Here is a 26,654-nt window from a genome sequence, read left to right on the forward strand (position 1 = left end):
GCCCTTCAGAAGTCGGGGCCCAGGGCGCGGGCCCGGTGCACCCGCCGTTAAATCTGTCTCTGCCTCTCACTCTGTCCTGAACCTGCAGGGACTTCAGGAAGCTTGGGGATTGATATTGATGGTGTACAACGAAGAAAGCAAACCTCTCTGTGCTCCGCATTTGCTTCCCAAATGTTGATTTGTAATCCCACAGCAGTAACTGTCAGAGGCTGGGTTGTGAGAGAGAAGACGTTTCTAAACTCCCACCTCTCCCTCTTCAGGTATCACGGACTGAATTTCACCGCCTCAGAGGGCAGAAACCATTGGGGTTCTGGGTGCGGAAACCGTCGGGGTTCTGGGTGCGGAGACCGTCGGGGTTCTGGGTGCGGAAACCGTCGGGGTTCTGGGTGCGGAGACCGTCGGGGTTCTGGGTGCGGAAACCATCAGGATTCTTGGAGGGCAGAAACCATCAGGGTTCTGGGTGCGGAAACCGTCAGGGTTCTGGGTGCGGAAACCATCAGGATTCTTGGAGGGCAGAAACCATCAGGGTTCTGGGTGCGGAAACCATCAGGATTCTTGGAGGGCAGAAACCATCGGGGTTCTGGGTGCGGAAACCGTCGGGGTTCTGGGTGCGGAAACCGTCGGGGTTCTGGGTGCGGAAACCGTCGGGGTTCTGGGTGCGGAAACCATTGGGGTTCTGGGTGCGGTCTGACATGCAGGCAGGGCTTGTGCTGGAACCTGAGGGCACCCTCTGGAGGTGAGGGTGAGGTAGGCAGCCTTCCTCCCTCAACAAGGGAGAACCGGGACAGGGCAAAGAGCTGCTGTGAGGGTCCTCACTCACCAGGGGACAGGGGAAGGGGACAGGAGCACTGGGCGCGCCCCCAGCGGGCAGCTGCCCCCTCACTCCTCTGGGCAGGCAGCCCGCTGCTGCCCGGTCAGGGGCCCTTGCAGTGGGATTTTTCCAGCTGGGAGAGGGGCCAGCGGCAGGTACCCCAGGACCCCCCGTTGTAGACCATGAAGGACAGAGAACGAGAGTCTCTCCGCTGTCCTTGCACTCTGGGACAGGAACGTACCATCGGATCGGAGAGAACAGCCAGGCGACAAGGTCAAGAGTTTTAAAGCGGGAGTGCTGTGTGCGCGTTTCAGAGGCCGCCGCCTGTGGCCATGCTTTCGCCCCTTCTCTTTGCCAAGGTCACCAGAGGGTCGGACCTTAGGTCTGTCCGTGACACCCACTTGAGAGTTGTTGGGGCAGGTTCTTAATCCTTGGTGTCGCTGAATCCTGGTGAGATCCATAGACCCCTTCTCAGCGCATTGATTTTAAATCCATAAGATGACATGCTGAGCTTATAAAGGAGACCAACGATCCTGAAATAGGTACCAAGATAGTTTTTTAAAAATCTGTCATATAATGACACGTGGACTTCCTAATAATTAAATAGAAAGATCTAGTGGCTGGCCGGTGACTCTCACAAGTGCAAAGTAGTGATAAGCATAAATGGTATTATGAGACAGCCTCAACAGCTTTGCATTCTATGAAAAGATCCGTGACTTCTATTATGGACAAAACCACACATTCTTAGGGAAATGCTAAATTGTCAGTTAAAGGCTAGAAACAATAAAAGTGTAATGTTTTCACCCACTCCTGTTCACAGACCCACAGTCTTCCATCCGTGACTCTCAGAATGCCAGGGACCCCAGGTTAAGAGCCCCGGGCTCTGGGGCCTGTGAGTGTCTTACTCTGGAGCTCTGGGCACGGTTTTCAAAGCTGTCCTTTTGTAAGCTGGGCAGCGGTGGGCAGAGCTGGCGACTGTGAGCGGGGCGGGGCGCAGGAGTGGGGACAGTCCTTGTGGCCTCAGCTGTGACACAGGACTCAGAGCGCAGAGTCCTGGGGCCCTGCCTGCACCTACCGATCCGAACGCCCTGGGACTCTGCGTTTTAAACGCAGCCCTGGTTATAACTTTCACAAACGTCCTAGCGCTTCCCTGGTGCCTTGTCCCAACCAGGGACCAGACGGAGGGAAAGGGCCCCTGGACGCTCCCCGCGCCGGCCCTGGCCGAGGACCTGCAGAGAAGAGCAGCGGCTTCTGGCCTCCCCCAGGCACCCCCCACCCCTCACACCCCCACACCCCCGGCTGTAAGTGATGCCTGGGAGGGGAGGCCACCCCGCCTCTCCGCAGGGAACCTGAGCTCGGGAGTGTGTGGCTGGATTGAAGGGCTGGGAGCTGGCCACCGCCGCTGCCACCGCCGCTGCCGCCTCCTTCCTGCCTCTCTCCACACCTCACCCGCCTCCGCATCCAACCTCAATCCAGCCGCAGAGCCCCGGCCGCCCTCGGGCCTCCCTCGGCGGGGAGGGCAGCCACCATGCGGGCGGGAAACCGTCCCAGACGAAAGCTGCGTGTGCCCCGGCCAGCCCCCTGAGCCAGCCCCGCTGACCATGAGCCACCCGCCGCCGAAGGGCCTGGGGGAGGAAGGTGAGTGTCCCCACCCCCCTGGGGCCCACCCCCAGAGTTCCTGGGTAGCAGTAGGGGACAGGGAAGCAGGAAGGGTCTTTCAAGGCACAGAGAACCCGGGTTTGGGTCCAGGTTCTGCCCCCCTGCTAGCTGAGCGACCTCGTCTTGGTTCTTCAGCCTGTCCCTGCCTCCTCTGTGAGGCGACAGCCGCCAACCTTCCTGACAAGGGTGCCGAGGGGCTTTAAAATGACGTGTGCAGCCTGACCTGTGGTGGCGCAGTGGATAAAGCGTCAACCTGGAAACACTGAGGTTGCCGGTTCAAAACCCTGGGCTTGCCTGGTCAAGGCACATATGGGAGTTGATGCTTCCTGCTCCTTCCCTCTTCTCTCTCTCTCTCTCTCTCCTCTCTATAATGAATAATAAAAAATAAAAAAAAAAGCGTGTGCACAGCCCCGGGGCTGACGCCGAGGGGCAGAGGCCGGCAGAGCCCCCTCCCGGGTCTTCGGGACTCCTGCTGTCGTGGTTGGAGTGGCCGTTCCTTAGCGGTTCCCTCAGCCTGCTCCTCCGGTTCTGTCTCTCCATCTCTCTCTCTCTCTCTCTGTCTGGGGCAGGTCATCGCGGGGACGTTCTGACCTCATGACTCTCCCGCGGTGTCAGAGAAATGTCAAGGCTGGGGACTCTGGAGCCGGTTAGTAAAATAACGGGAGCCAGGTTCCAGGCTGAGGCAGCCCCAACCCCGCTCAGGGTTCCCGCGGCGAGATGGGGGTGGTCCCGGGAGGGGGCTTTCCGGAGGACAGCCGCACATCCCCATCCGTCTAGTCTCTTAGGGCAGCAGGTGGGGTGAGAGGAAGGCCGAGGAGTAGCTCTCGGGGCCCAGGCGAGACGGGGCGACTGTCCCGGGAGCCGGCAGTACTCGGGGCCACCTGTCCTCCCTCCTCCCTCCCTCCCCCGTCCAGGGCAGAGGTTTGATTGGAGGGGACAGAGGCTGCACAGCAAGGGTCGGCCCGGAGCTCCAGGGGCAGTGGTGGCATTCAGCCGGTTTGCACCGGTTCAGCAGACCCATACTTAATTTTTTTTGTTGAGTTCGGGGGAACCACTTGTTAAAAGGGCACTTGTCATGAGGGTTCTCTCTAAAGGTGGGCGCCTGGGCAGTTGCCCAATGTGGAAATCACAAATTTCTATTCCTTACTCTTTTTTTTTTTTTTTTTTTTTGTATTTTTCTGAAGCTGGAAACGGGGAGAGACAGTCAGACAGACTCCCGCATGCGCCCGACCGGGATCCACCCGGCACGCCCACCAGGAGCACGCTCTGCCCACCAGGGGGAGATGCTCAGCCCCTCCGGGGCGTCGCTCTGCTGCGGCCAGAGCCACTCTAGCACCTGGGGCAGAGGCCAAGGAGCCATCCCCAGCGCCCGGGCCATCTTTGCTCCAATGGAGCCTTGGCTGCGGGAGGGGAAGAGAGAGACAGAGAGGAAGGAGGGGGGGGGTGGAGAAGCAAATGGGCGCTTCTCCTATGTGCCTTGGCCGGGAATCGAACCCGTGTCCGGGGGGCATACCAGGCCGACGCTCTACCGCTGAGCCAACCGGCCAGGGCCTCCTTACTCTTTTTTAATGTTCATCTGAGCAACAACAGTGTATATTCAAAGTGCCCGTAGTCATGTTCATTCCGTCCATAGGTGAAAAAAATTGCAAGTGAGGACGCCAATCAAGAAGAAATATGGGAATATCTTAAGTAATAGTTTAATTGTTTTTTGTCAGGTATTACTTAATATTTTTTTCATAAATATTTTAAAACTCTTATAACAATCTAGTTTGTTTGGCTTTTTTCTTAAGAGAGGTGGGTGAGACAGAGAGAGAGAGAAGGGGGGAGGAGCAGGAAACATCAACCCCCCTATGTGCCTTGACCGGGCAAGCCCGGGGTTTCGAACCGGTGACCTCAGCATTCCAGGTCGACACTTTACCCACTGCGCCACCACAGGTCAGGTCTAACATAATCTAGTTTTGTGTACCTCTTTTATTGTTCTTATTTAAGTATTAAATGCATAAAAATAATAAACTACCTTTTGATATATATTTTTTAATACTTAACCGGTCATTAGTTCAGAGAACTAGTTGTTAAATTATTTGAATCCTGGCCCTGGCCGGTTGCCTCAGTGGTAGAGCATCCGCCCAGCATGTGGAAGTACCAGGTTTGATTCCTGGTCAGGACACACAGGAGAAGGGACCATCTGTTTCTCTGCCATCCCCCTCTAGCTCCTCTCTCTCTTTCTCTCCTCTCCTTCTCTCTCACAGCCATGGCTCAGTTAGAGAGAGTTGGCCCCAGGCGCTGAGGATGGCTGTATGGCCGCCTCCTCAGGCGCTAAAAAATGGCTCTGGTTTCAATGGAGCAAGGGCCCCAGATGGGCAGAGCATCGCCCCCTAGTGGGCTTGCTGGGTAGATCCTGGTAGGGGCGCATGTAGGATTCTCTGCCTCTCTTCATCTCACTAAAATAAAAATAAAAATAATTTAAAAAAATAAATTATTTGAATCCCACCACTGCCCAGGTGTCAGGGCAGATGTCCAGAGCTAGTGACCCTTTGAGTTGAGTCTTGGGCAGCAGTGACCACTCACCAGACCAAGGGGCGGGGAAGCTCACTGCAGGCAGCAGGTCTGTGGGAAGCCAGGACTCACACCCAAGCCACCTGACTCCAGCCGGCACCCTTAACCCCCACCAAGTACCGGCAACCGTAGGGGCTCATCCCCCTTTCCGACTACACTGTGGCCACAGCTTCTCTGTGAACCAGCGAGGGCTTTACCCAGGGGCGGGGGTGACCTGCTCCAGGAAAAGCTAGAGGACGTCAGAGGCTGAAGAGAAGAAGCCACCACCATTAGAAGGGCGGAAACCATCCATACCCACAGGGTGGCCGTCTAACACTTCCTATTGTGGGACGTGTTGTGGATACGATGTGTTTTCTCCTCCCCACATCCCAGGCAGGGCTGCACCCATAGGTGAGGAAGCTGAATCCTGGGAAACAGTGGACTTTGGGGGATGGGAGAGGCCCCCCCCACCCCATCTGGAAGGGAAGGGCCTTGTTCTGGCCCCCTCCCTGGCACACAGTACTTGGAGGAGCTGACCCTCATGTCCAGCTCAACTGCCTCCTTTGCCAAGCCCTCCCCTCTCATCCACTGATGCAGGTCACATCCCGCAAAACACTCCAGTATCCCACCCTCACCCTCCAGCTTTCAACCCAGCTGCCGGGGCCATGTGCTGTTTTCTGGGTGACCTGTTCTCTCCAGACTCCCCACCCCAGCACCGGATCATACCCCAGATTCATCTCTGCCTCTGTCACCCATGCCGCAGGCCCCGGGGACATTGCCACTGGGGTCCCTCCACACCCTATTTCCTCTGCTCATAATCCCTCCGCCTTGTGACCGTCACCCCTCCCTGTTTCTACCCCTTTCTTCTCCTGGCCAACTCGGGGTCATCCTTTAAGATGCAGAGTAAACATCAGTTCTGGGTGCAGCACTCGAACCACCCCAGTTACAATCATCAGTCTCTATTGCCAGGGCCTTTTTTGCTGTAGTACACCATTGACTTCCTCTCTTTCTTTTTTTTTTTTTTTTTTTTACAGAGACAGAGTGTCAGAGTGAGGGATAGACAGACAGGAACTGAGAGATGAGAAGCATCAATCATTAGTTTTTCGTTGTGCATTGCGACACCTTAGTTGTTCATTGATTGCCCTCTCATATGTGCCTTGACCGTGGGCCTTCAGCAGACCGAGTAACCCCTTGCTTAAGCCAGCGACCTTGAGTCCAAGCTGGTAAATTTTTGCTCAAACTAGATGAGCCCACACTCAAGCTGGCGACCTCGGGGTCTCGAACCTGGGTCTTCCGCATCCCAGTCCGACGCTCTATCCACACTGCGCCACCGCCTGGTCAGGCAACTTCCTCTCTTTCTAAAAGCAAAATACGTTTATCAAGTTTACTGCCAAAAGCTGACTGCCTGACGATCGGGAACACAACCTGTTGGTGAGACAGAGCCGACGTACTGCTTACGGGCAAAGCAGTGTCTGACCGTGTCTTAGAGAGGGGACGGCAGAGTCAGAATTTATTGAGCACTGAAAGCCTGACTTAAGGCAGGTCTTTCAAAGTGGAGGCTTGGCTCAGATTGGGTAAGAATCACAATATATCTGTCCACAATGTTGCATTGTACATTTAGATCGACGACCCATGTTGAGTTCATTTTTGTGAAAGACAAAAGGCCAAGTTGTTATTATTAATTTGCACGTGGCGTGGGGTCCAGCGGTCCCTGCGCCATTTGGCGAAACATACTGTCTCCGCTGAATTGCCACTGCCCCTCTGCGAGGATCGGCTGGCTACATTTATGTGAGTCTATTTCTGGGCTCTTTCTTCTGGTCTATTGGTGTATTTGTCTGTTCTTTCACTATTTCCACTCTCATGATTATGGTTGTTTTCTGCTAAATCCTGATGTTGGGTACCATCCATTGACCAACTTTGTTCTTCTCCTTCAATGGGCTATTCTGGGTCGTTTTGAAACTATTCAAACCAGCCAACCCTAAGCCTGCTTACTGGGCCTTGTCCGTTCCTGCCCTCCGGAACCACGGCAAAGGCTCTGCCCACACTGCCCTCTCCCTCCGGCTCCTCCCGGAACCCGTGGCCGGAACTGACCGCTGCTCTCTCCCTCCCTCCCTCCTTCCCCTCCTGCCGGGCAGGGGCACGTGCTGGGGAAGGCCCTGGAGAAAGGAGCCAGCGGGCCCCTCCTGTCTCCGTGGTCCAGCCTTACCCAACAGAGAGGCCCAGACTTGGTTGGCCTTGGCCCGGGAAAGGATTCAGCTCTGAGCCCAAGGGACTGCACAGCCAAGAAGAGGGAAGGCACGTGCCTAGCGTTCCACCGGAGAGGAGGCAAGGGTGGGCAGGCGTGCCAGCCGGTCAGAGGAGAGAGGCCTTCACTTCCATCCCAGACCAGAGGCTCCGAAGGAAGCCTAGGAATCGTCTTGAACGTCCCGTTTCTCACAGCCGGGCGGCACTGTCCATTTCCTGCCCCCGCAGGTGACAAGTCTGTCAGGAGACCGTCCAGGAAGCAGACCCCCAAAGCCCAGGGTGCAGCGGGCAGGCCTGGAGGCCCTCCCAGCCAGAGGGAGCGGGCCAGGGGCAGCCCGAGGCCAGACTCCCCGCGGAGGAAGCAGACAGAACACAGGAGTCCCCCAGAGGCGCCGGGGAGACGGGAGCGGAGCTCGACCCAGAGGACCCTGGAGGGGCGGAGGCGGAAGGACGGCAGGGCCTCCCTCAAAGAGCAGAGAGCACCCTCAAAGAAGGGCACGGCCGGGAGGAAGGAGGAGACGTGGAAGCAGCTGAAGAAGCACAGGTGTGTCTGACTCTGATTCAGGGGTGTTTCCGGCCCTGCTCTCCTCCCCCTGGGGGCCTTTCTCCCTCTCCGTCTCCTGCCGGCCCCCCCCTCTGGGGGCCTGATGCTCCCCCGGCCCCACCCACCCACACAGCTTGTGGATGGGCAGCCCCTGTGGCCCCTCCCTCTGGGGGCCTGATGCCCCCCCGGCCCCCCCCCCACACAGCTTGTGGATGGGCAGCCCCTGCTGGCCCCTCCCCCTGGGGGCCTGATGCCCCCCCCCCAGCCCCCCCTACAGCTTGTGGATGGGCAGCCCCTGTGGCCCCTCCCTCTGGGGGCCTGATGCCTCCCCCGGCCCCCCCCCCACAGCTTGTGGATGGGCAGCCCCTGTGGCCCCTCCCCCTGGGGGCCTGATGCCCCCCCCGGGCCCCCCCCACAGCTTGTGGATGGGCAGCTCCTGTGGCCCCTCCCTCTGGGGGCCTGTTGCCCCCCCCCCCGGGCCCCCCCCACAGCTTGTGGATGGGCAGCTCCTGTGGCCCCTCCCTCTGGGGGCCTGATGCCCCCCCCCCCGGGCCCCCCCCACAGCTTGTGGATGGGCAGCCCCTGTGGCCCCTCCCTCTGGGGGCCTGATGCCCCCCCCCCGGGCCCCCCCACAGCTTGTGGATGGGCAGCCCCTGTGGCCCCTCCCTCTGGGGGCCTGATGCCCCCCCCCCCCCGTCCCCCCCCACAGCTTGTGGATGGGCAGCTCCTGTGGCCCCTCCCTCTGGGGGCCTGATGCCCCCCCCCCCCGGGCCCCCCCCCACAGCTTGTGGATGGGCAGCCCCTGTGGCCCCTCCCTCTGGGGGCCTGATGCCCCCCCCCCCGTCCCCCCCCACAGCTTGTGGATGGGCAGCTCCTGTGGCCCCCCCTCTGGGGGCCTGATGCCCCCCCCCCGGGCCCCCCCACACACAGCTTGTGGATGCGCAGCCCCTGCTGCCTTGTCCTGCTTCTCTTGGCCCCTGCCTGCCTCTCCGCATCTGGGGCAGCCCGGGACCCCGGCCATGCAGGCGGTGCAGTCCCCGGGTCCTCACCACGCAGCCCCTCAGGTCACACGAGAGCCGGCGCAGGCTCCCAGCGGGCAGGGTGGGGAAAGGCCCCAGGTGTCCCAAACGAACCCCAGCTCTGGCAGGGGAGCTGAGACAAATGATCAGACCAGATCTGGGAGTCACCGGAGGGCTTCCAGCACCCGGCTTCCCCAGTCTAGCGCGACCTCCCGGGAAATGCCGCCTGGACCCGAAAGACCTCGGCGGGCTGGAGGGGTCGGCAGCGCTGGGGTCCTAGGATCGGGGGTGGGCTTCATCTGTTGCGTTTCTTTTGTTTCGTTGGCCCTGACGCAAGCGACCAGCTCACAGAACCAGCAAGTCAGGATGTCCGCTCCCTGTTTTGCTCCCCGGTTTGATGGGCTCAGGGTGTCCGAGGAATCCCTGCTGGCCACGGGCGGGGTGGCTTTCGAAACAGCTGGAGGTGTGAGGAGTGTGGGGAAGCCACGCCTCTTCCCTTCCCGCCGGGTTCCCACAAACAAACCCCCTTTGCCCACACCCCGCCGGGTTCCCACAAACAAACCCCCTTTGCCCACACCCTGCATCGTCCTCGTCGTCCGGGGTGCCTCTCCGCCCTCACAGGGACAGAACCCAGGTCCTGAAACGGGGCCACCGAGTTCCTCTGTCACCCATGCCAGCCCTCGATGGCTTCGTAAGGGTTTTTCTTCTACTGTCCGGTGGAGGATGCCCGGTGCTCTTAACAACTTAGAGGGGACTGGAATGCATGGTCGACGGGCCCTGGGGTGTCCCGCTGCGCCACCCTGAACAGACCGACCGTGGGTGTCTCGGTGGCAGATGGAAAGTAAGGGGTACAGACAGGGACTCAGTCCTGCCAACTGCGGGGCACAGAGAAGAGAAGAGGAGCGAGGACAGGGCCACCAGTCACCATAAGCAGGGCAGAGAGCAATCAGTATGCAGATGGGAAAGGATATGATGGGGGCTGGGCAGCAGGTCCTTCCACGGAGAAGGGGAGCATTTCAAGAATTTTTTTTTTTAATTACAGGAACAGAGAGAGAGTCAGAGAGAGGGATAGATAGAGACAGACAGACAGGAACGGAGAGAGATGAGAAGCATCAATCATTAGTTTTTCATTCCGACACCTTAGTTGTTCATTGATTGGTTTCTCATATGTGCCTTGACCGCGGGCCTTCAGCAGACCGAGCAACCCCTTGCTTGAGCCAGCGACCTTGGTGAATCAACTCTTTCAGTTTCTGAATTTTATAAAATTCAAACAGATCAAATGCGTTGGATGAAAATTTAATGTCTATGGCACTGTGAGTGCAGGAGGAGCAGCAAACTTTGGCGGCTGTACAGAAAGAATATAAAGTCCCTCATTAATTATTTTTATATTGATCCCATGTTGAAATTATATTTTTTTCATATATTGGAGTAAATGAAAGGCCTTATTAAAATTAATATTTCCCATTTCCTTTTACCATTTTTATGTGGCTTACTAAACCATTTAAAATGATAGTGTGTGAGTCACTATATTTCTTCCTTTATTTTTTTTAAACGAGAGAGAGAGAGGGCGGGACAGACAGTCAGGAAGGGAGAGAGATGAGATGCATCAATTCTTCATGCAGCACCTTAGTTGTTCATTGAGTGCTTTCTCATATGTGCCTTGACCGGGGGTCTACAGCAGAGTGAGTGACCCCTTGCTCAAGCCAGCGACCTTGGGCTCAAGCCAGCAACCTTGTGCTCAAGCCAACAATCTTGGGCTTCAAGCCAGCGACCTTTGGGCTCAAGTCAGCGACCATGGGGTCATGTCTATGATCCCACACTCAAGCCAGCGACCCCACACTCAAGCTGGTGAGCCTGTGCTCAAGCCGGATGAGCCCGCGCTCAATCCGGCAGCCTCGGGGTTTCGAACCTGGGTGCTCAAATCCCAGGCCAATGCGCTATCCACTGCGATGGCTTGCATTGTACTTCTGTTGGGCAGCCCTGTGCTAGAGTGCGGAATGTGGGGAGGACTCAGAGAAATAGAGTGTAGGGAGACCGCCTGCCCAGTGCCAGGACAGGGAGTGGAAGTCGCTGAGGGCTTCGGAGCGGCTCGGGCCTGCGAGGGGCGTGTCGGGTGCCTAGCCCATCTCTCTGACTCCCGGCTCCTCCGCTCCCACCTTCACCTCCCAGTCACTGTCCTCTGCTCCACCCTGGCTCCTTCTCCAGGTCTTCCTCTCTGGCCTCCAGTGCCTCTGGCGGGGAGCCTCTATCTGAGGAGGAACTGGCCCGGATCCTGGAGCAGGTGGAAGACAAGAAGAAGCTCATTGCCACCATGCGCAACAAGCCCTGGCCCATGGCGAAGAAGCTCACGGAGCTCAGGTGAGCGGGTGGCGGAGCTCAGGTGAGCAGGTGGCGGACGGCCAGGCCCTCTCGATGTCCAAAGGGCTTTGCTCCTCCCGATGGCCATGGTAGTCACTTCCTGCCTCCTTGGACTTGACAGGCAGGTTAGATTCGCACTCCCGCTCTGCTTTGGTCCCCTTTCTGTTCCCAGCGCAAGCACAGAGCTGAGGGAGGGACAGGGGTGCTACCGTTACAGCCAAGGCAAGCGTGAGCCGTGACTCTTAGCTAAGGCCCCGTTGTTCGGCCAACATGGAGCATAGCCAGGCTGGAGAGACAGAGACAGCCCCCACCCCGTGCTCTGTCTACACCAGTGGTCCCCAACCCCCAGGCCACGGGCCGGTACCGGTCCGTGGGCCATTTGGTACCGGTCCGCAGAGAAAGAATAAATAACTTACGTTATTTCCATTTTATTTATATTTAAGTCTGAACGATGTTTTATTTTTAAAAAATGACCAGATTCCCTCTGTTACATCCGTCTAAGACTCACTCTTGACGCTTGTCTCGGTCATGTGATACATTTATCCGTCCCACCCTAAAGGCCGGTCCGTGAAAATATTTTCTGACGTTAAATCGATCGTAGCCCAAAAAAGGTTGGGGACCACTGGTCTACACCCAACCCTTCCACCACCTGGCTGTCCCCTTATACCTCACCCCCACTTTATCCGGCGGATTCTGGCGTTCCCTCACAACCCCAGATAGACATGCCTTCCTCGGGGGGGCTTTCCAGGACACCTCCACACACACACACACACACACACACACCTCACACCTCAGCAGGTTCAGACCCTTCCTGGGTTTTAAGCACCCAGAATCTCTCCACGTGTAGCACACGCGCGCTTGTGGACAGCAGGGAAGGGGTCTGTCTCAGCTACTCACGCGTCCCGAGCGCCTGACACGGGGCCAAGCGTGCAGTGAGGCTGCGTGAACACAGCTCCAGCCTTCTGCCCGTGCCCCCCGAGCCCCGGCCGTCTCCCTGTGACGGGCTGGCACACCACGCTACCAACGATTCCTGAGTCTCCGCTGCGGTTTCGATGTAAGAGCTGGAGTCTCGTTGCTTCACTTTGGTATTCGATGAAAAAATTCCCATCCAGCATCCCCTTCCCCCACCCCCAAGTCTTTCCTCCACGTTTCTGCACAGGGTTGGGAGTGACACTCCCTTTCCCCTTCCTCTCTCCAAAGCCATTTTCCCTGGCTCCTCTCACACCTGAGTTTCCTCATGGCTCAGGTTGACTGCCTGCCTCCCCCTTTATTATGTAGAAAATTTTTGCAGGGTGTGTGTGTGTGTGTGTGTGTGTTTCTGAAGTGAGAAGCGGGGAGGCAGAGAGACAGACGCCCACATGTGCCCGACCGGGATCCACCCGGCATGCCCACCAGGGGGCGATGCTCTGCCCATCTGGTCCGTCACTCTGTTGCAACCAGAGTCATTCTAGCACCTGAGGCAGAGGCCATGGAGCCGTCCTCAGCGCCCAGGGCCAACTTTGGTCCATTGGAGCCTAGGCTGTGGGAGGGGAAGAGAGAGACAGAGAGAGAAAGGAGAGGGGGAGGGGTGGAGAAGCAGATGGGCGCTTCTCCTGTGTGCCCTGACCGGGAATTGAACCTGGGACTTCCACACACCTGGCCAACACTCAACCACTGAGCCAACCAGCCAGGGCCAAAAACTTTGCACTTTTAACACTGTTTGCACCCCCTGCCCCAGGCATCACAAGGATGCTGGCTACACAAATGCAGTACAGATCCTGACGAACGTCCTGGCGGGCTTCACTCCACTGTCCCGCAAATTATTACATCAGATTATTACATCATCTCCTGCGCAGCTGCAGGAGGGTGCCTCCTCAAGGTGCCTCCGGGCCAGTGCTGACCCACAGAACTTTCTGGAAAGATGGACCGTGCTCTAAATCTGCGCTAACAAAGTAGCCACGTGTGGCCCTGGAGTCCTTGAAAAAGCCGTTACTGTGACAGAGAAACTGATTTTGTTGTTGTTGTTTCATATTAATTCATGTAAATCTAAATCATCACGTGTGGCACAAGGTAAACACCAAATTTTGAAGGCAGTGCAAAAAAAAAAAAGTAAAACATCTCATTCATGACTTTTATATTGATTACATATGGAAACTGTCGTTTCTAAAACTAGATTGGATTCGAGGGCTACGGATTGGGCTGTAGGGACCACTCCAGACCGTGACGGCGTTCTGTGTGGGCGAGTCTGTCTCTTCTTCCCGCTCCCTAGGGTCCTGGCTCTTCCTCCTCTTAGACTGAGCGGAACAGCCATCTGTCACTCTAACAGAACCTCATCCGCACTCAGGTGTCACCTGAACACATCTTTTATTAACAGTGGAAAAAAGAGCGACGTTGATGCTTATGGAAATGAGATCTCCGGCAGGCTGGAAGTCTCGGAGATGAGGAGAAATCCCCCAGGGCTGCCCCGCTGCCTGGAGGGGAAGTCTGGCACCCATCCCCTCCCGGCAGGAGGAGCAGGTGGGGGTGGGAGGCGGCTAAGGCCTGAAAGGCTAGAAAGGACTGTCTCTCTCTCTCCCCCCACCCCTTGTTGGGGCAGGTCTCCCGGGTGAACAGTTTTCTCCTCCCTCCAGCCCTCCGTTCCTTCTCTTTCCTCCTGCAAGACCCCTTATCCCAGACTGGCTGAGACGGAAGTCAGGACCAGAGAAAGGACAGGGCCCTGAGTTCCAGGAGAGGAACCCCAGGTTGGCGTGTGACTTGGACACGTGTCACGGTCCCTCGCACGTCCGCTTTGGAGGCGGTGCAGGCTTGGTGTCCCGAGCGGTGAGGGCTGCTTCAAGAGCCGGGAGACACACAGCTCCGCCAGCCTCTGAGATCGGACGTCATTCCGCATCCGCTTGTTTGGGTTGATCCCGTCGTGGCTGATAAACGGGTTCCCTGGAGGACTGGATGGGGGAACAGTGCTCTGGGGCACCTGTTGATCTCCAGGGTCTTAACATGACCCCCACCATGGCCAGTTAGTTTCAAGGTACCAGCAGCTCAACCATCGACGGTCCACGTTCCCGCCTAGTTCAGGACCGGTTCTCGGGAGCCGCGCCTCATTCACTGGCTCCATCACTCGCCCCAGATTATTTATTTCATCGATGTTCATGCGGTCCCCAAGTATCTACAGAACGGGGCGCTGTCTTCCTTTTCTGCTGTAACGCCCGGTTCTGTCGTGGGGAGGTGCAGCCCGGCCTGGCTGCGTTCTCTGCTCAGGGTCTCCCTGGGCTAAAAAATAAAGGCGCCAGCAGGGCTGCGGTTCCCATCGGAGGCTCTGGTCCTCTTCCCAGCTCACTGGGTTTGGGCAGAATTCGTTTCCTTTTGCTTTTCACATGGGGGCCCCACGCCACAGGGGGTCAGGGGTCCCCCTGCTTCTCGTTCTCTTGATGTTTCCTTCTGAGTCCGCTGCCTCCTTCCTCTGCTTTTCTTTTCGTGACGGAGACAGAGAGACGGACAGATAGGGACAGACAGACAGGACGGGAGAAAGATGAGAAGCATTAATTCTTTGTTGCGGCTCCTTAGTTGTTCGCTGATTGCTTTCTCATATGTGCCTTGACCAGGGGGCTCCAGCGGGACCGAGTGACCCCTTGCTCGAGCCAGCGATCTTGGGCTCAAGCTGGTGAGCCTTGCTCAAACCAGATGAACCTGCGCTGAAGCCGGCGACCTCGGGGGTTTTGAACCCGGGTCTTTCATGTGCGACGCTATCCACTGCGCCACCTGGTCAGGCCTCCCTCCTCTGTTTTAAGGGCCCTTCCTGATACAGCACCTCTGCAAAACCCCTTTTGCCCTTCGTGAATTACGGGGAGCCAAAATTCTGCCTACAGGTGACTACCCTGGACCATGCCCTAGGCTGGCGTTGGGGAAATTGGGGGACAAAAGAAACAATGACGCCACACCTGACCAGGCGGTGGCGCAGTGGATAGAGCGTCGGACTGGAATGCAGAGGACCCAGGTTCGAGACCCTGAGGTCGCCAGCTTGAGCGCGGGCTCATCTGGTTTGAGCAAAAAGCCCACCAGCTTGAACTCAAGGTTGCTGGCTCCAGCAAGGAACTGCTTGGTCTGCTGAGGGCCTGCGGTCAAGGCACATATGAGAGAGCAATCAATGAACTCAAGTGTTGCAACGCGCAATGAAAAACTAATGATTGATGCTTCTCATCTCTCTCCGTTCCTGTCTGTCTGTCCCTGTCTATCCCTCTCTCTGACTCACTCTCTGTCTCTGTAAAAAAAAAAAAAAAAAAAAGAAAGAAAGAAACAATGACAGCAGCCCTTCCTTCATGGATCCTACATTATACTCAACGTCAGCCACAAAGAACCCTCATGTGAGTGGTTCCGACGTCTTTGGGCCCCAGGTGTTCATCGAATTCCTGACCTCACCCTTTTTTGTTTTGTTTTTTCTAACCAGGGAGGCCCAAGAATTCGTGGAGCGGTACGAGGGAGCCCTGGGGAAGGGGAAGGGCCGGCGACTCTACGCCTACAAGATGCTGATGACCAAGGTGCGTGACGCAGAGGCTGCGCGCTTGCGAGTCTGGGTGACCCTCGCGGGCCCCTGCCAGCCCTCCCCCGCCCCAGTCATGAGCGACCGCGAGGCCCACTGGACCATTCCCGTTCATCCAGGGGAGGGACCCAGCCGTATCCCGCTGCGTGCGGAGGTGTCCATCTATTTGAAACTTGCTTTCTCTCTGGCAAGACCTCGACTGGTAACATTAACATTAGCTGGGATCTTATCTTCCAAACCCTGAACATTGTTGGACGAACCATCCATTTTTATAGTGTTACATGGATCTTTTCTTTTTTTAGTATGCCCTAGTACAGGGATCAGGAACCTATGGCTCACGAGCCAGATGTGGCTCTTTTGATGGCTGCATCTGGCTCGCAGACAAATCTTTAATAAAAAAATAATAACGTTAAAAATATAAAACATTCATGTATTACAATCCATTCATTTCCTACCGCTCATGTTCGTGGTTGCGGGTGGCTGGAGCCAATCACAGCTGTCCTCCGGGACAACACCAAATTTTTATTGGCTAATGCATAATGTACACAGGTGGTTGTATGGCTCTCACGGAATTACATTTTAAAATATGTGGTGTTCATGGCTCTCTGCCTAGTGGTTGGTGCATTCCAGTTTTGGCTTTTTCTTGGGGCCACTTTGATACTTTTACACCCTTCCCAACACTTGATTATTTTACAAGATCTTCCTCTGTCTTACCGGCCCGTTGCAGATGGTTGCCCCATCATTTTTTGTGGTGATTTTTTATGTATATTGGGTTTGAATTTTTTGTGTGTTCCTGATATTATTCTTTTTCTCCGTTTCCAGTTTTAATTGTTCGACAGCTATCGATGGGCCCTTTTATTAATTTTATCTAGAAGCTATTTACCACTTAACAACTGCACGCTCAGATCTTCCCTTTCCCAGAGGAGTGTGCTCCCCCACCCCACTACGGCTTTTTTTTTTTATTTTTATTTCTTTATTTTTTTACAGAGACAGAGAGGGAGTCAGAGGGATAGACAGGGACAGACAGACAGGAATGGAGACAGATGAGAAGCATCAATGATTAGTTTTTTATTGTGCGTTGCGACTTCTTAGTTGTTCATTGATTGCTTTCTCATATGTGCCTTCAGCAGACTGAGTAACCCCTTGCTGGAGCCAGCGACCTTGGGTCCAAGCTGGTGAGCTTTTTGCTCAAGCCAGATGAGCCCGCGCTCAAGCTGGCGACCTCGGGGTCTCGAACCTGGGTCCTTCCACATTCCAGTCCAACGCTCTATCCACTGCGCCACCGCCTGGTCAGGCCCACTACGGCTTTGAGAAATGATTTTGCTCAGTCGTGTTCCTATTCAGATAGTTGGAGCTCCATCCTTAGAAAAGGGTTCCTGCCTGTCCTCTGTCCTCCGCATCGACCTTCCCTCGTGGTTATTGATCCTGTGTCCTCTTCCTTTGCCTTGAAGTGTCTCCGCCTTATTCTCAAGATCATGTCATCAATTTCCTTCTGAGTGAAATAATGTTTCTTTTCACTCCATGACTGAACTTTTGGCTACCTGGTAAACCTTCCACGCTATACCTATCTTCTTTTGTACCTCAGGTTTTTAATGCCTTTCTTCGAGAAGCCATATTTCTTCTGCGTCCTATTAAGAAAGCTGAAACCCTTTCTCAAAATGTACCCCATGTGTTCTGGAGGAACTGCCTCCCCCAAATGTCAAGGGGCTGGTGTCCCGTTTTCTACAGGACTGAGTTCCCAGGCCGCCTCGCTCGCTCTTACCCATCCAGACGTCAGCCACAGACAGGACGTATATGGCGTGTCCGTGTCTGGTTCAACCGCTATTTGCAATCATGTTTCCTAGGTGGCTGGAGAACAGGATGACAGGCACAATCAGTCACCCCGTCCCAGCTCGGTGGGGTGGGGGTGGGGGGCTGTGGCGTCTTCTCCTGCCCCTGTCCCCCACCCAGTTTTCTGATTCTCTAAGCCAGTGAAGGGCCAGAGCCTCAATGCAGAGCTTCTCGGCCCCGGCCCCACCCCCACCCCCACCCCGCCGCTGCCTCCGCTCCACCGCCTCGGTATCAGAGATGTCCGCGGCCTTGCCGGGCTGTCAGACGGTTGCCAGGTGACCGGTTGCCAGGTGACCGACTGGCAGGCTCTGTCTCCAGGGCCCCCCGCTGGGCAGGCTCATTATCCCCTTGCAAGCCTGTATTTTGTACTGATGTTATCAGCACCCTGACAGGAGATCCATCCTGACAGGGAGGACTCACATGAATAAAGCTTATGAGATGGATACATAAAACCAGACACCAGATTATTATTAATTTACAAGGAGAAATAGCTAGCTGATGCGAGAACTCTGCATCAGCAACGCCTCTGATGTTTGAGGTTTTTTTTTAGCAGCGTCCGTTCTACAGAAGGCTACCCCGTCATCCCTATCCCGATCTGTTCTTTGCAACGAAAAATTCCCGCCACAGAAACCAAAACACTCAAGGCAAGCGCTTTCCTTAACGGGCAGACCTGCGGGGGAAGCCAAATCGGCCAAAGGTGACTTTTAAGGACAGAATGAGAACTAAGCAAAGCAGATGAAGCAACGGGACCGACGTGTCCAGTGTCCACCACCTGCCATTCCCCACGTCCCTCCCGTCCTGTCGGAGGGACAGCTGGGCATCTTGTGCTGACGGCCCCCTCCTCTCCTTTGCACCGGCGGGCACATCCCCCTTCTGACAGGTGGTTTCCTTCTTTACTCAGTGGTCACCCCCATTAGGACGAGGTCAAACCTTCCGGTCTGGAAACCTGTCTGATTTCCTCGCCCTTTCATCCTGAGTGACTCCACAAGGGGAAAAACCTCGCTTCCTTCGTGAGCAAGTTCTTAGGAGACCTTCGCAATAACAGAAACTGATCTTAGGATCTTCTCCATACTAACCTCTTTGCTGTTCGTCTACGAATGTTTAATATGCCAAATGGGTTTATTTCCAGGGGGTTGGCGTTGTTGGAAAGCAGCCGCCCCCCCACCCCAAAGGGTTTTGTTACAATTTCACCCCGCCAACAGACAGGCAGCTACTCGGGTTTCTGATTGGTACAAACTCTGAGTGTTGGAGCTGGGACAAGATTGTAGAAAGGGGCATGATGGCTTCCTAATATTTTTTTTCCGGGGTGGGGGGGGACCCAAGCAGGCTATTGTTTGACCAGGAGAAGAATGGGGAGCCACAGGCTGAGGCCTCTGCCGGGTGTCCCAGCCTTGTAGCAACAACTCCTGTCAGATGTAGGCACGTGGCTGTCTGCCAAGCGTGGGTGTGAGCCTCGTGAGATTCCTTTACAACCCCCCCCTCTAAATTTATGTTGTAAGGTAAAGGAAGTTGTATCAGAAGCTGCTAACCCATTTGAGGCCCTAAAGCAGAATGAGACACAAAGTTTCTAAATTCGTAGATAAACTGTCAGAACAGTGGAGACACACAAGGTGTCGTGTTTCCCTGGCATCTCTCTCTCCCTCCACACCTGACTGAAAGTGAGGATTTAACCTCCACCTCTGGCCGCCCCGGGCTCGTGGCCTCGGAGATAGCAGGCTCACCCACCGGGCCACCTCGGGTTGACAGGTCAAGGTCTACAACATGCCCCTCCAGGCCCCAGAGCAGCAGTGTGTTTGTGAACTGAGGGTCGTTATTACCTGTTTACTTTCAGAAATGGGTCAAGTTTAAGAGAGACTTCGGTAATGTCAGGACGCAGTGTATTCCCTGGGAAATGAAGATCAAGGACATTGAGAGTGAGTATGTGGGCCTCGCCGTGTCCAGCCGGCTTACTGAAAAGTTAGTGGTCCAAGGGCTGGGATGGCGGTCTCGACCGGCCATCCGACTCGATGATTTTGCAGGTCCCGCTGTGTTAGGGAACAGGAGGGGCTGTGGGCTAGCTAGACCCAGACTGCCATTGCGTTTCTTCACTTTCTGATGGGGGGCGGGGGGAGGCACATCCGTTCAGCCCGGGAGCCGCGGCTGATTTACTTGGAAAAAGGAAATGGAGGACAGGATGTCCGTTCCACAGACTGATGTGCAAACGGGATCCAGCGCCCACAGAAAGTGCCGGTAGCATTAGCTCCCTCCGCCCGCCACCTTTACACCCCGCCATCTTCCCTCCCCGCAGGTCACTTTGGGTCCTCTGTGGCATCCTATTTCATCTTCCTCCGGTGGATGTATGGCGTTAACCTGGTCCTTTTTGGCTTAATATTTGGTCTAGTCATAATCCCAGAGGTAAGGAAAGAACTCTGTACAGCCTGACCCGTGGTGGCGCAGTGGATAATGCGTCGACCTGGAATGCTGAGGTCGCCAGTTCGAAACCCTGGGCTTGCCTGGTCAAGGGATCTATGGGAGTTGATGCTTCCTGCTCCTCCCCCCTTCTCTCTCTCTCTCTCTCTCTCTTTCTCCTCTCTAAAAATGAATAAATGAAATCTTAAAAAAAAAAGAACTCTGTATATATTTGGAGAGTGTTAAGGCTTATCATGACCACCATCAACATTTATATAAATATTAAATATTCTCTGTTTTATAAAAAACCAGTCATTCATTTTATTTTATTTTTTATTTTTATTTTTTGTATTTTTCCAAAGCTGGAAACGGGGAGACAGTCAGACAGACTCCCGCATACGCCCGACCAGGATCCACCCGGCATGCCCACCAGGGGGCAATGCTCTACCCACCAGGGGGCGATGCTCTGCCCCTCCAGGGCATCGCTCTGTCACAACCAGAGCCACTCTAGCGCCTGGGGCAGAGGCCAAGGAGCCATCCCCAGCGCTCGGGCCATCTTTTGCTCCAATGGAGCCTTGGCTGCAGGAGGGGAAGAGAGAGACAGAGAGGAAGGAGAGGGGGAGGGGTGGAGAAGCAGATGGGCGCTTCTCCTGTGTGCCCTGGCCGGGAATCCAACCCGGGACTTCTGCACGCCAGGCCGACGCTCTACCACTGAGCCAACCGGCCAGGGCCCCAGTCATTCATTTTAAATTCTATATTCACCTCAATTGCCTGGATGGATCAGTAAAAAAAAAAAAGAAAGTGAAACCAAAATGTTTGTGTGTGTGAATGAAGAGGCAGACCCTACAATTTTTTACTTCTCATTTTACTTTAAGATCAGTGGAGAATTAATAGCTCAGTCAGTTTTTTTCTCTTTTACCCTGGGGGGGGGAGAGGGATAGAACGTATTATATTATAATTCACTACCCTCCCAAAAAAATCACTGGATTTGAATAAGGTTCCTCACTATTCAGGCCCTGGCTGGTTGGCTCAGTGGTAGAGCATCAGCCCAGTGTGTGGAAGTCCCGAGTTCGATTCCCAGCCAGGGCACACAGGAGAAGCGCCCATCTGCTTCTCCACCCCTCCCCCCCTCCTTTCTCTCTGTCTCTCTCTTCCCCTCCCGCAGCCAAGGTTCCATTGGAGCAAAGTTGGCCTAGGCGCTGAGGATGGCTCCTTGGCCTCTGCCTCAGGCGCTAGAATGGCTCTGGTTGCAGCAGAGCGACGCCCAGGATGGGCAGAGCATCGCCCCCTGGTGGGCAGAGCATCGCCCCTGGTGGGTGTGCCGGGTGGATCCCAGTCGGGCGCATGCGGGAGTCTGTCTGACTGCCTCCCCGTTTCCAACTTCAGAAAAAAAATACAAAAAAAAAAAAAAGGTTCCTCACTATTCTTTGAAATATAACCCTATTGTGGATATAGGTAGATCCTTTCCTAGAAAGAAATGAGGAATGGAGAGACAAAGAAAGAATCAGTAACTGGGGCAAAGTTGCCCAGGAAGTTTGGTGAATGAGGTCCCCGGTCTCCGGAGGGCCGGCCTAGGACCTTGGTGCAAAGGCGCCTCTGGTCCCTATGACAGGCTGTCTGAGGAGGAAAGTCTGCACACGGAATCTCCCGTCCCCGCGCAGGTCCTGATGGGCATGCCCTATGGAAGCATCCCCAGGAAGACGGTGCCTCGGGCAGAGGAAGAAAAAGCCATGGATTTCGCCGTCCTCTGGGATTTTGAGGTACCATCCTCGCCAGCCTGCCGACGCACTTCGGTTTCGTGAGCGTGAGGTCCCAACATCGCGTGGATACGCGAGACACGTTGCCTTGCGTTCTTGAAAAAAAAAAAAAAACAGTGCTTTAGTCAAATAGAATCCCAGCGCAGTGCAGAAGGAGTCGGCCAAACTCTGTCTTCCTCAGTCCCCTCCTCTGGCGCCTCTTCCGGGGCACACGTGTGCCCCGATGGATGGGCGTGAGTCCCCGCGAGAACACTGCTCCCTCCTGCTGCCAGACCAGTGTCAGTGGCTCTCGCGATCTGGCTTTCTCTCCCCATCCCCACGTGGAGACCCCACGGCGACGGCGACTGCTGCCTTCCCCGCGGTGTCGCACGCACGGCATCCTCAAGGGAATGTCCCGTGGCTCCATCAGTCCCCACATCTGTTGAACCAAACCCACGTCTTTTCCCATCTCCTTTATTGGAACCAACCGTTCCTCCCACCACTCACGGCTGAAACCTGAAAGTCACCCTCACCCACGTCTCCCTCTTACCCACCGCCGCCCCCACGTCCAACCGATCACTAAGTCTGAGCCTATCTCCGAAGCATCTCTCATATTGGTCCCCATTTCATCACCCCCCCCCACACACACACCTTATCTCTCCTTTGAATACGCCCCGCTGGACCAGGAATCCTGTCTAAACCTTCAGCCTCTGCTCCCCAACGCAGCTGGGCTCCTACAGTCTTGACTCCCTTTACTGCCAGAGTGACCTTTGTACAACGCGAACCTGACCCCGTCACCCCTCGCCTCTGATAGTCACTTATTCTCGTCCCCAAAAGGAAGGATGAATCCAGTGTTCCGAACTGGGTTTGCAAAAAAAAAAAAAAAGAACTATTCCTGACGTGGCTGTTCCCCACTTCTCCAGTCCCTGGTCTGTCTGAGACCTCACACCTCGTGCCCCAGTGTTACCAAGTTTGGGGGAAGTCCCCGAACGCGTCACCTGCTTTTGGTGCCTCCCTCCCTGCCTTCGCTCCGGCTGAGGGTTTGGAGCTGTTTGTGCACGCGGACACACACACACACACACACCACGCCTTATCTCTAGTTTCATCCCAACCACGCTCTCCTCTCCATCCTGTATCTAATGGAGAGATAGAGAGAATGGAGAGAGGACACTGGGGAAGACATGGGGAGACTTGGGAGCAACTGGGGGAAGGGCAGGGAAGGACAAGAGCACCCAGAACTCTTCCTTCCTCCCCTCAGACTCCCGCTAAACCCCTGGGAAAGAAATGCCCGGGAGAGTGGAAGTGTCTGGTGGCTTCGCCGAGCTTACAGACCCAGAGCCTTTGGGTTTGCTGTCCCACAGGGCTACATTAAATACTCGGCTCTCTTCTATGGCTACTACAACGACCAGAGGACCATCGGGTGGCTGAGGTACAGATTGCCCATGGCTTACTTTATGGTGGGGGTCAGCGTGTTCGGCTATAGCCTGATGATTGTCATTAGATCGTAAGTATTGACCATCTTACTTACCGACTTTTAATTTTCTTCATACAAGCATCCCACTCCCGTGGCTACTCTGTGCCCACTGACCTTCTCGTGGGGGATTTAGAGAGAGAGAGAGAGAGAGAGAGAGAGAGAGAATAAAGCAAACGCAGATTGCTGTATGATTTGTATGTGATATAAAAGACATATAGGGTGATGTGGGAAGTTCTGGGAAATGGGATAAAAACTCCTTTAGATGAGGTTAAGACAACCGGCCATGCTGAATGTCTGGGCAGGGCATTTGAGACAAAAGAGGAGCCCGTGCAAAGGCCCTGAGGCCTTTGATAGAAACATCTATCCTAGTGAGACCTAGGAAGTGTCAAAAATGCCCGTGTGGGTTGTATGGTACCTGGTAAGGTCAGACTAGAGAAGTTTGCAAGATCTGTTTTTTGCTCTCCTCAAAGCTCAATTTTCTCAGAGAAGCTGTCCTGTTCCTCTATAACTCGGAGCTTGCATGTGAGAGCCCAGCCTGGAACTTATGGGGGTATACACAGTAAGCCTAAATGAATGCATGTGGCTCTGACAAGCTGTGGTATCCTCACTGACCCCAACTCTCCCTGTCTCAGTGGTTAGAAAAGGACTTGGTTCTTAACGGGGTCTTAATTAGGTCTGAGGTTCTTTTTATTATTTATTTATTTATTTTGTAACAGAGACAGAGTGAGGGACAGATAGGGACAGACTGACAGGAAAGGAGAGAGATGACAAGCATTAATTCCTCATTTTGGCACCTTAGTTGTTCATTGATTGCTTTCTCACAGGTGCCTTGACCGGGGCGGGGGGTGGGGGGGCTACAGCATAGCGAGTCACCCCTTGGTCAAACCAGCAACCTTGGGCTCAAGCCAGCAACCTTAGCCTTCAAGCCAGTGACCTTTGGGCTTAAGCCAGTGACCATAGGGCCATGTCTATAATCCTACACTCAAGCCCAGATGAGCCCATGCTCAAGCCAGCAACCTTGGGGTTTTGAACCTGGGTCCTTCGCATCCCAGTCCGACACTCAATCCACTGTACCACTGCCTGGTCAGGCAGGTCTGTGGTTTTTAATTTAACTTTCCAAAGAAAAATTTGACCCACCCCATGAATTGCCTTCTTCTTCATCAAGGCTGGTGCAGGGCGGGGTGACCCAGTCTCCTGCCCACACCTGAACACCAGGGCTCGCCACCCTTCAGCAGGGCCACATAGGGCCACCTCTCTTGGGAGAGCAGGGGCAGCTGTGTCTGCAGGAGGGGAGCAGAGAACCCTCGCAGCATGGCGAGACCATGGCAAGGGCCATGCGCAGGCCCAGCTTGGCTTTCTACTGCGTCTCAGAGGAGAAGTGCTCGTGACAGCCCACCCAGCAAGCAGCAGTCATCATGAGGTGACACTTGGCTGCCCAGCTCTATCAAGCAACAAGAAAAATAAACAGGCCCTGGCCGGTTGGCTCAGCGGTAGAACGTCAGCCTGGCGTGCGGGGGATCTGGGTTCAATTCCCGGCCAGGGCACATAGGAGAAGCGCCCATTTGCTTCTCCACCCCCCCCTCCTTTCTCTCTGTCTCTTCCCCTCCCACAGCCAAGGCTCCATTGGAGTAAAGATGGCCCGGGCGCTGGGGATGGCTCCTTGGCCTCTGCCCCAGGTGCTAGAGTGGCTCTGGTCGTGGCAGAGTGATGCCCCGGAGGGGCAGAGCATCGCCCCCTGGTGGGCAGAGCGTCGCCCCTGGTGGGCGTGCTGGGTGGATCCCGGTCGGGCGCATGCGGGAGTCTGTCTGACTGTCTCTCCCCGTTTCCAGCTTCAGAAAAAAATACAAAAAAAAAAAAAAAAAGAAAGAAAGAAAAAAAGAAAAATAAACAAAGAAACAAACAAACAAAAAACAAAGAAGGGGACAGGCTTGGTTTCATTCCTAGCCTCATGTTATGTGTTTCTCTGCTATTATCCCAGATGCGTATAAGCATACGGAATGTTTTCCTAATGGACCAAAGAGCCAACTAAGCCAACCAAGCCCCTGCAATAACAAATCCCAAAAGCCAACACGTAAAATAGAGTTAGAGCCCTGGCCGGTTGGCTCAGCGGTAGAGCGTCGGACTAGCGCGCGGAGGACCCGGGTTCGATTCCCGGCCAGGGCACACAGGAGAAGCGCCCATTTGCTTCTCCACCCCTCCGCCGCGCTTTCCTCTCTGTCTCTCTCTTCCCCTCCCGCAGCCAAGGCTCCATTGGAGCAAAGATGGCCCGGGCGCTGGGGATGGCTCTGTGGCCTCTGCCTCAGGCGCTAGAGTGGCTCTGGTCGCAATATGGCGACGCCCAGGATGGGCAGAGCATCGCCCCTGGTGGGCGTGCCGGGTGGATCTGGGTCGGGCGCATGCGGGAGTCTGTCTGACTGTCTCTCCCTGTTTCCAGCTTCAGAAAAAAAAAAAAAAAATAGAGTTTGAGAGGAGCACCCCCCCACACTGCACCCCTCCTCCACACCGAGAGAGCCCGTGCTTGGGATTCTGTGATTGCCACACAGCGGACCTCTTGGGAGAGAGTGCCACAGAGAAGTGGAGGATAGGATGAGCTGGGTGGGTAACAAGGCAGGTTGAAGATGTTTTCAACCAAGCTTACTTAAGGAAAGGACATACATGCCTGACCTGCGGTGGCGCAGTGGGTAGAGCGTTGACCTGGAACACTGAGGTCGCCGGTTCGAAACCCTGGGCTTATCCAGGTCAAGGCTCATATGACAAGCAACCAAGGAACAACTAAAGTGAAGCAACTATGAGTTAATACTTCTCGTTCCCCCTTCTCTCTGTAAAATCGATAAATAAAATCTTTTAAAAGGGAAGGAAAAGGACGTACATGTTACCTGGGTGCAGTACCTACTGCCTCGAGTTTATTGGATTTTATATCGGAAAAAAAAAAAAAGAGTACATTTTCTGGCAAAGAAAATAAATAAGTTAGAAAGGGATGGTCCTCTGTGAGAACAAAGAGTTCTAAAACATTGACAGGCAAGCCCTGGCCAGTTGGCTCAGCAGTAGAACGTCAGCCTGGAGTGTGGAAATCCCAGGTTCAGTTCCCGGCCAGGGCACACAGGAGAAGTGCCCATCTGCTTCTCCACCCCTCCCCCTCTCCTTCCTCTCTGTCTCTCTCTTCCCCTCCTGCAGCCAAGGCTCCACTGGAGCCAAGTTGGCCCGGGCGTTAAGGATGGCTCCATGGCCTCTGCCTCAGGCGCTAGAGTGGCTCTGGATGCAACAGAGCGACGCCCCAGATGGACAGAGCATTGCCCCCTGGTGGGCGTGCCGGGTGGATCCCAGTTGGGTGCTTGCGAGAGTCTGTCTGCCTCCTCACTTCTCACTTCAGAAAAATACAAACAAAAAACCCCACAAACAACAACAACAACAACAAAACACATTGACAGGCACGTGAAGCCCCAGGAGAACAGACACTGGGGAAGAAAGTGACGTTCAGTGTCCTGTATCCTGCAGGCTCCGTGTCACACAAATGACACCGTGTGTGCTCACAGGGGCCTCTGA

General features: G+C 55.0%; 1 protein-coding gene across 1 annotated transcript in view; it reads left to right on the forward strand.

Annotated features, from left to right (window-relative positions):
• Nucleotides 1-692: 692 nt before the first annotated feature.
• The window catches only part of TMC2 (transmembrane channel like 2), a 59,993-nt gene continuing 34,031 nt past the window's right edge, over nt 693-26,654 (forward strand). The window contains exons 1-9 of the mRNA XM_066386619.1: nt 693-736; nt 1,983-2,449; nt 7,478-7,793; nt 11,018-11,170; nt 15,591-15,681; nt 19,345-19,426; nt 19,801-19,907; nt 21,563-21,661; nt 22,999-23,141. Of these exons, the coding sequence (XP_066242716.1) occupies nt 693-736; nt 1,983-2,449; nt 7,478-7,793; nt 11,018-11,170; nt 15,591-15,681; nt 19,345-19,426; nt 19,801-19,907; nt 21,563-21,661; nt 22,999-23,141 (1,502 nt within the window). The remainder of the gene's footprint in view (nt 737-1,982; nt 2,450-7,477; nt 7,794-11,017; nt 11,171-15,590; nt 15,682-19,344; nt 19,427-19,800; nt 19,908-21,562; nt 21,662-22,998; nt 23,142-26,654) is intronic.

Source organism: Saccopteryx leptura, chromosome 5, assembly GCF_036850995.1.
Source record: "Saccopteryx leptura isolate mSacLep1 chromosome 5, mSacLep1_pri_phased_curated, whole genome shotgun sequence".
Lineage (NCBI taxonomy): Eukaryota > Metazoa > Chordata > Mammalia > Chiroptera > Emballonuridae > Saccopteryx > Saccopteryx leptura.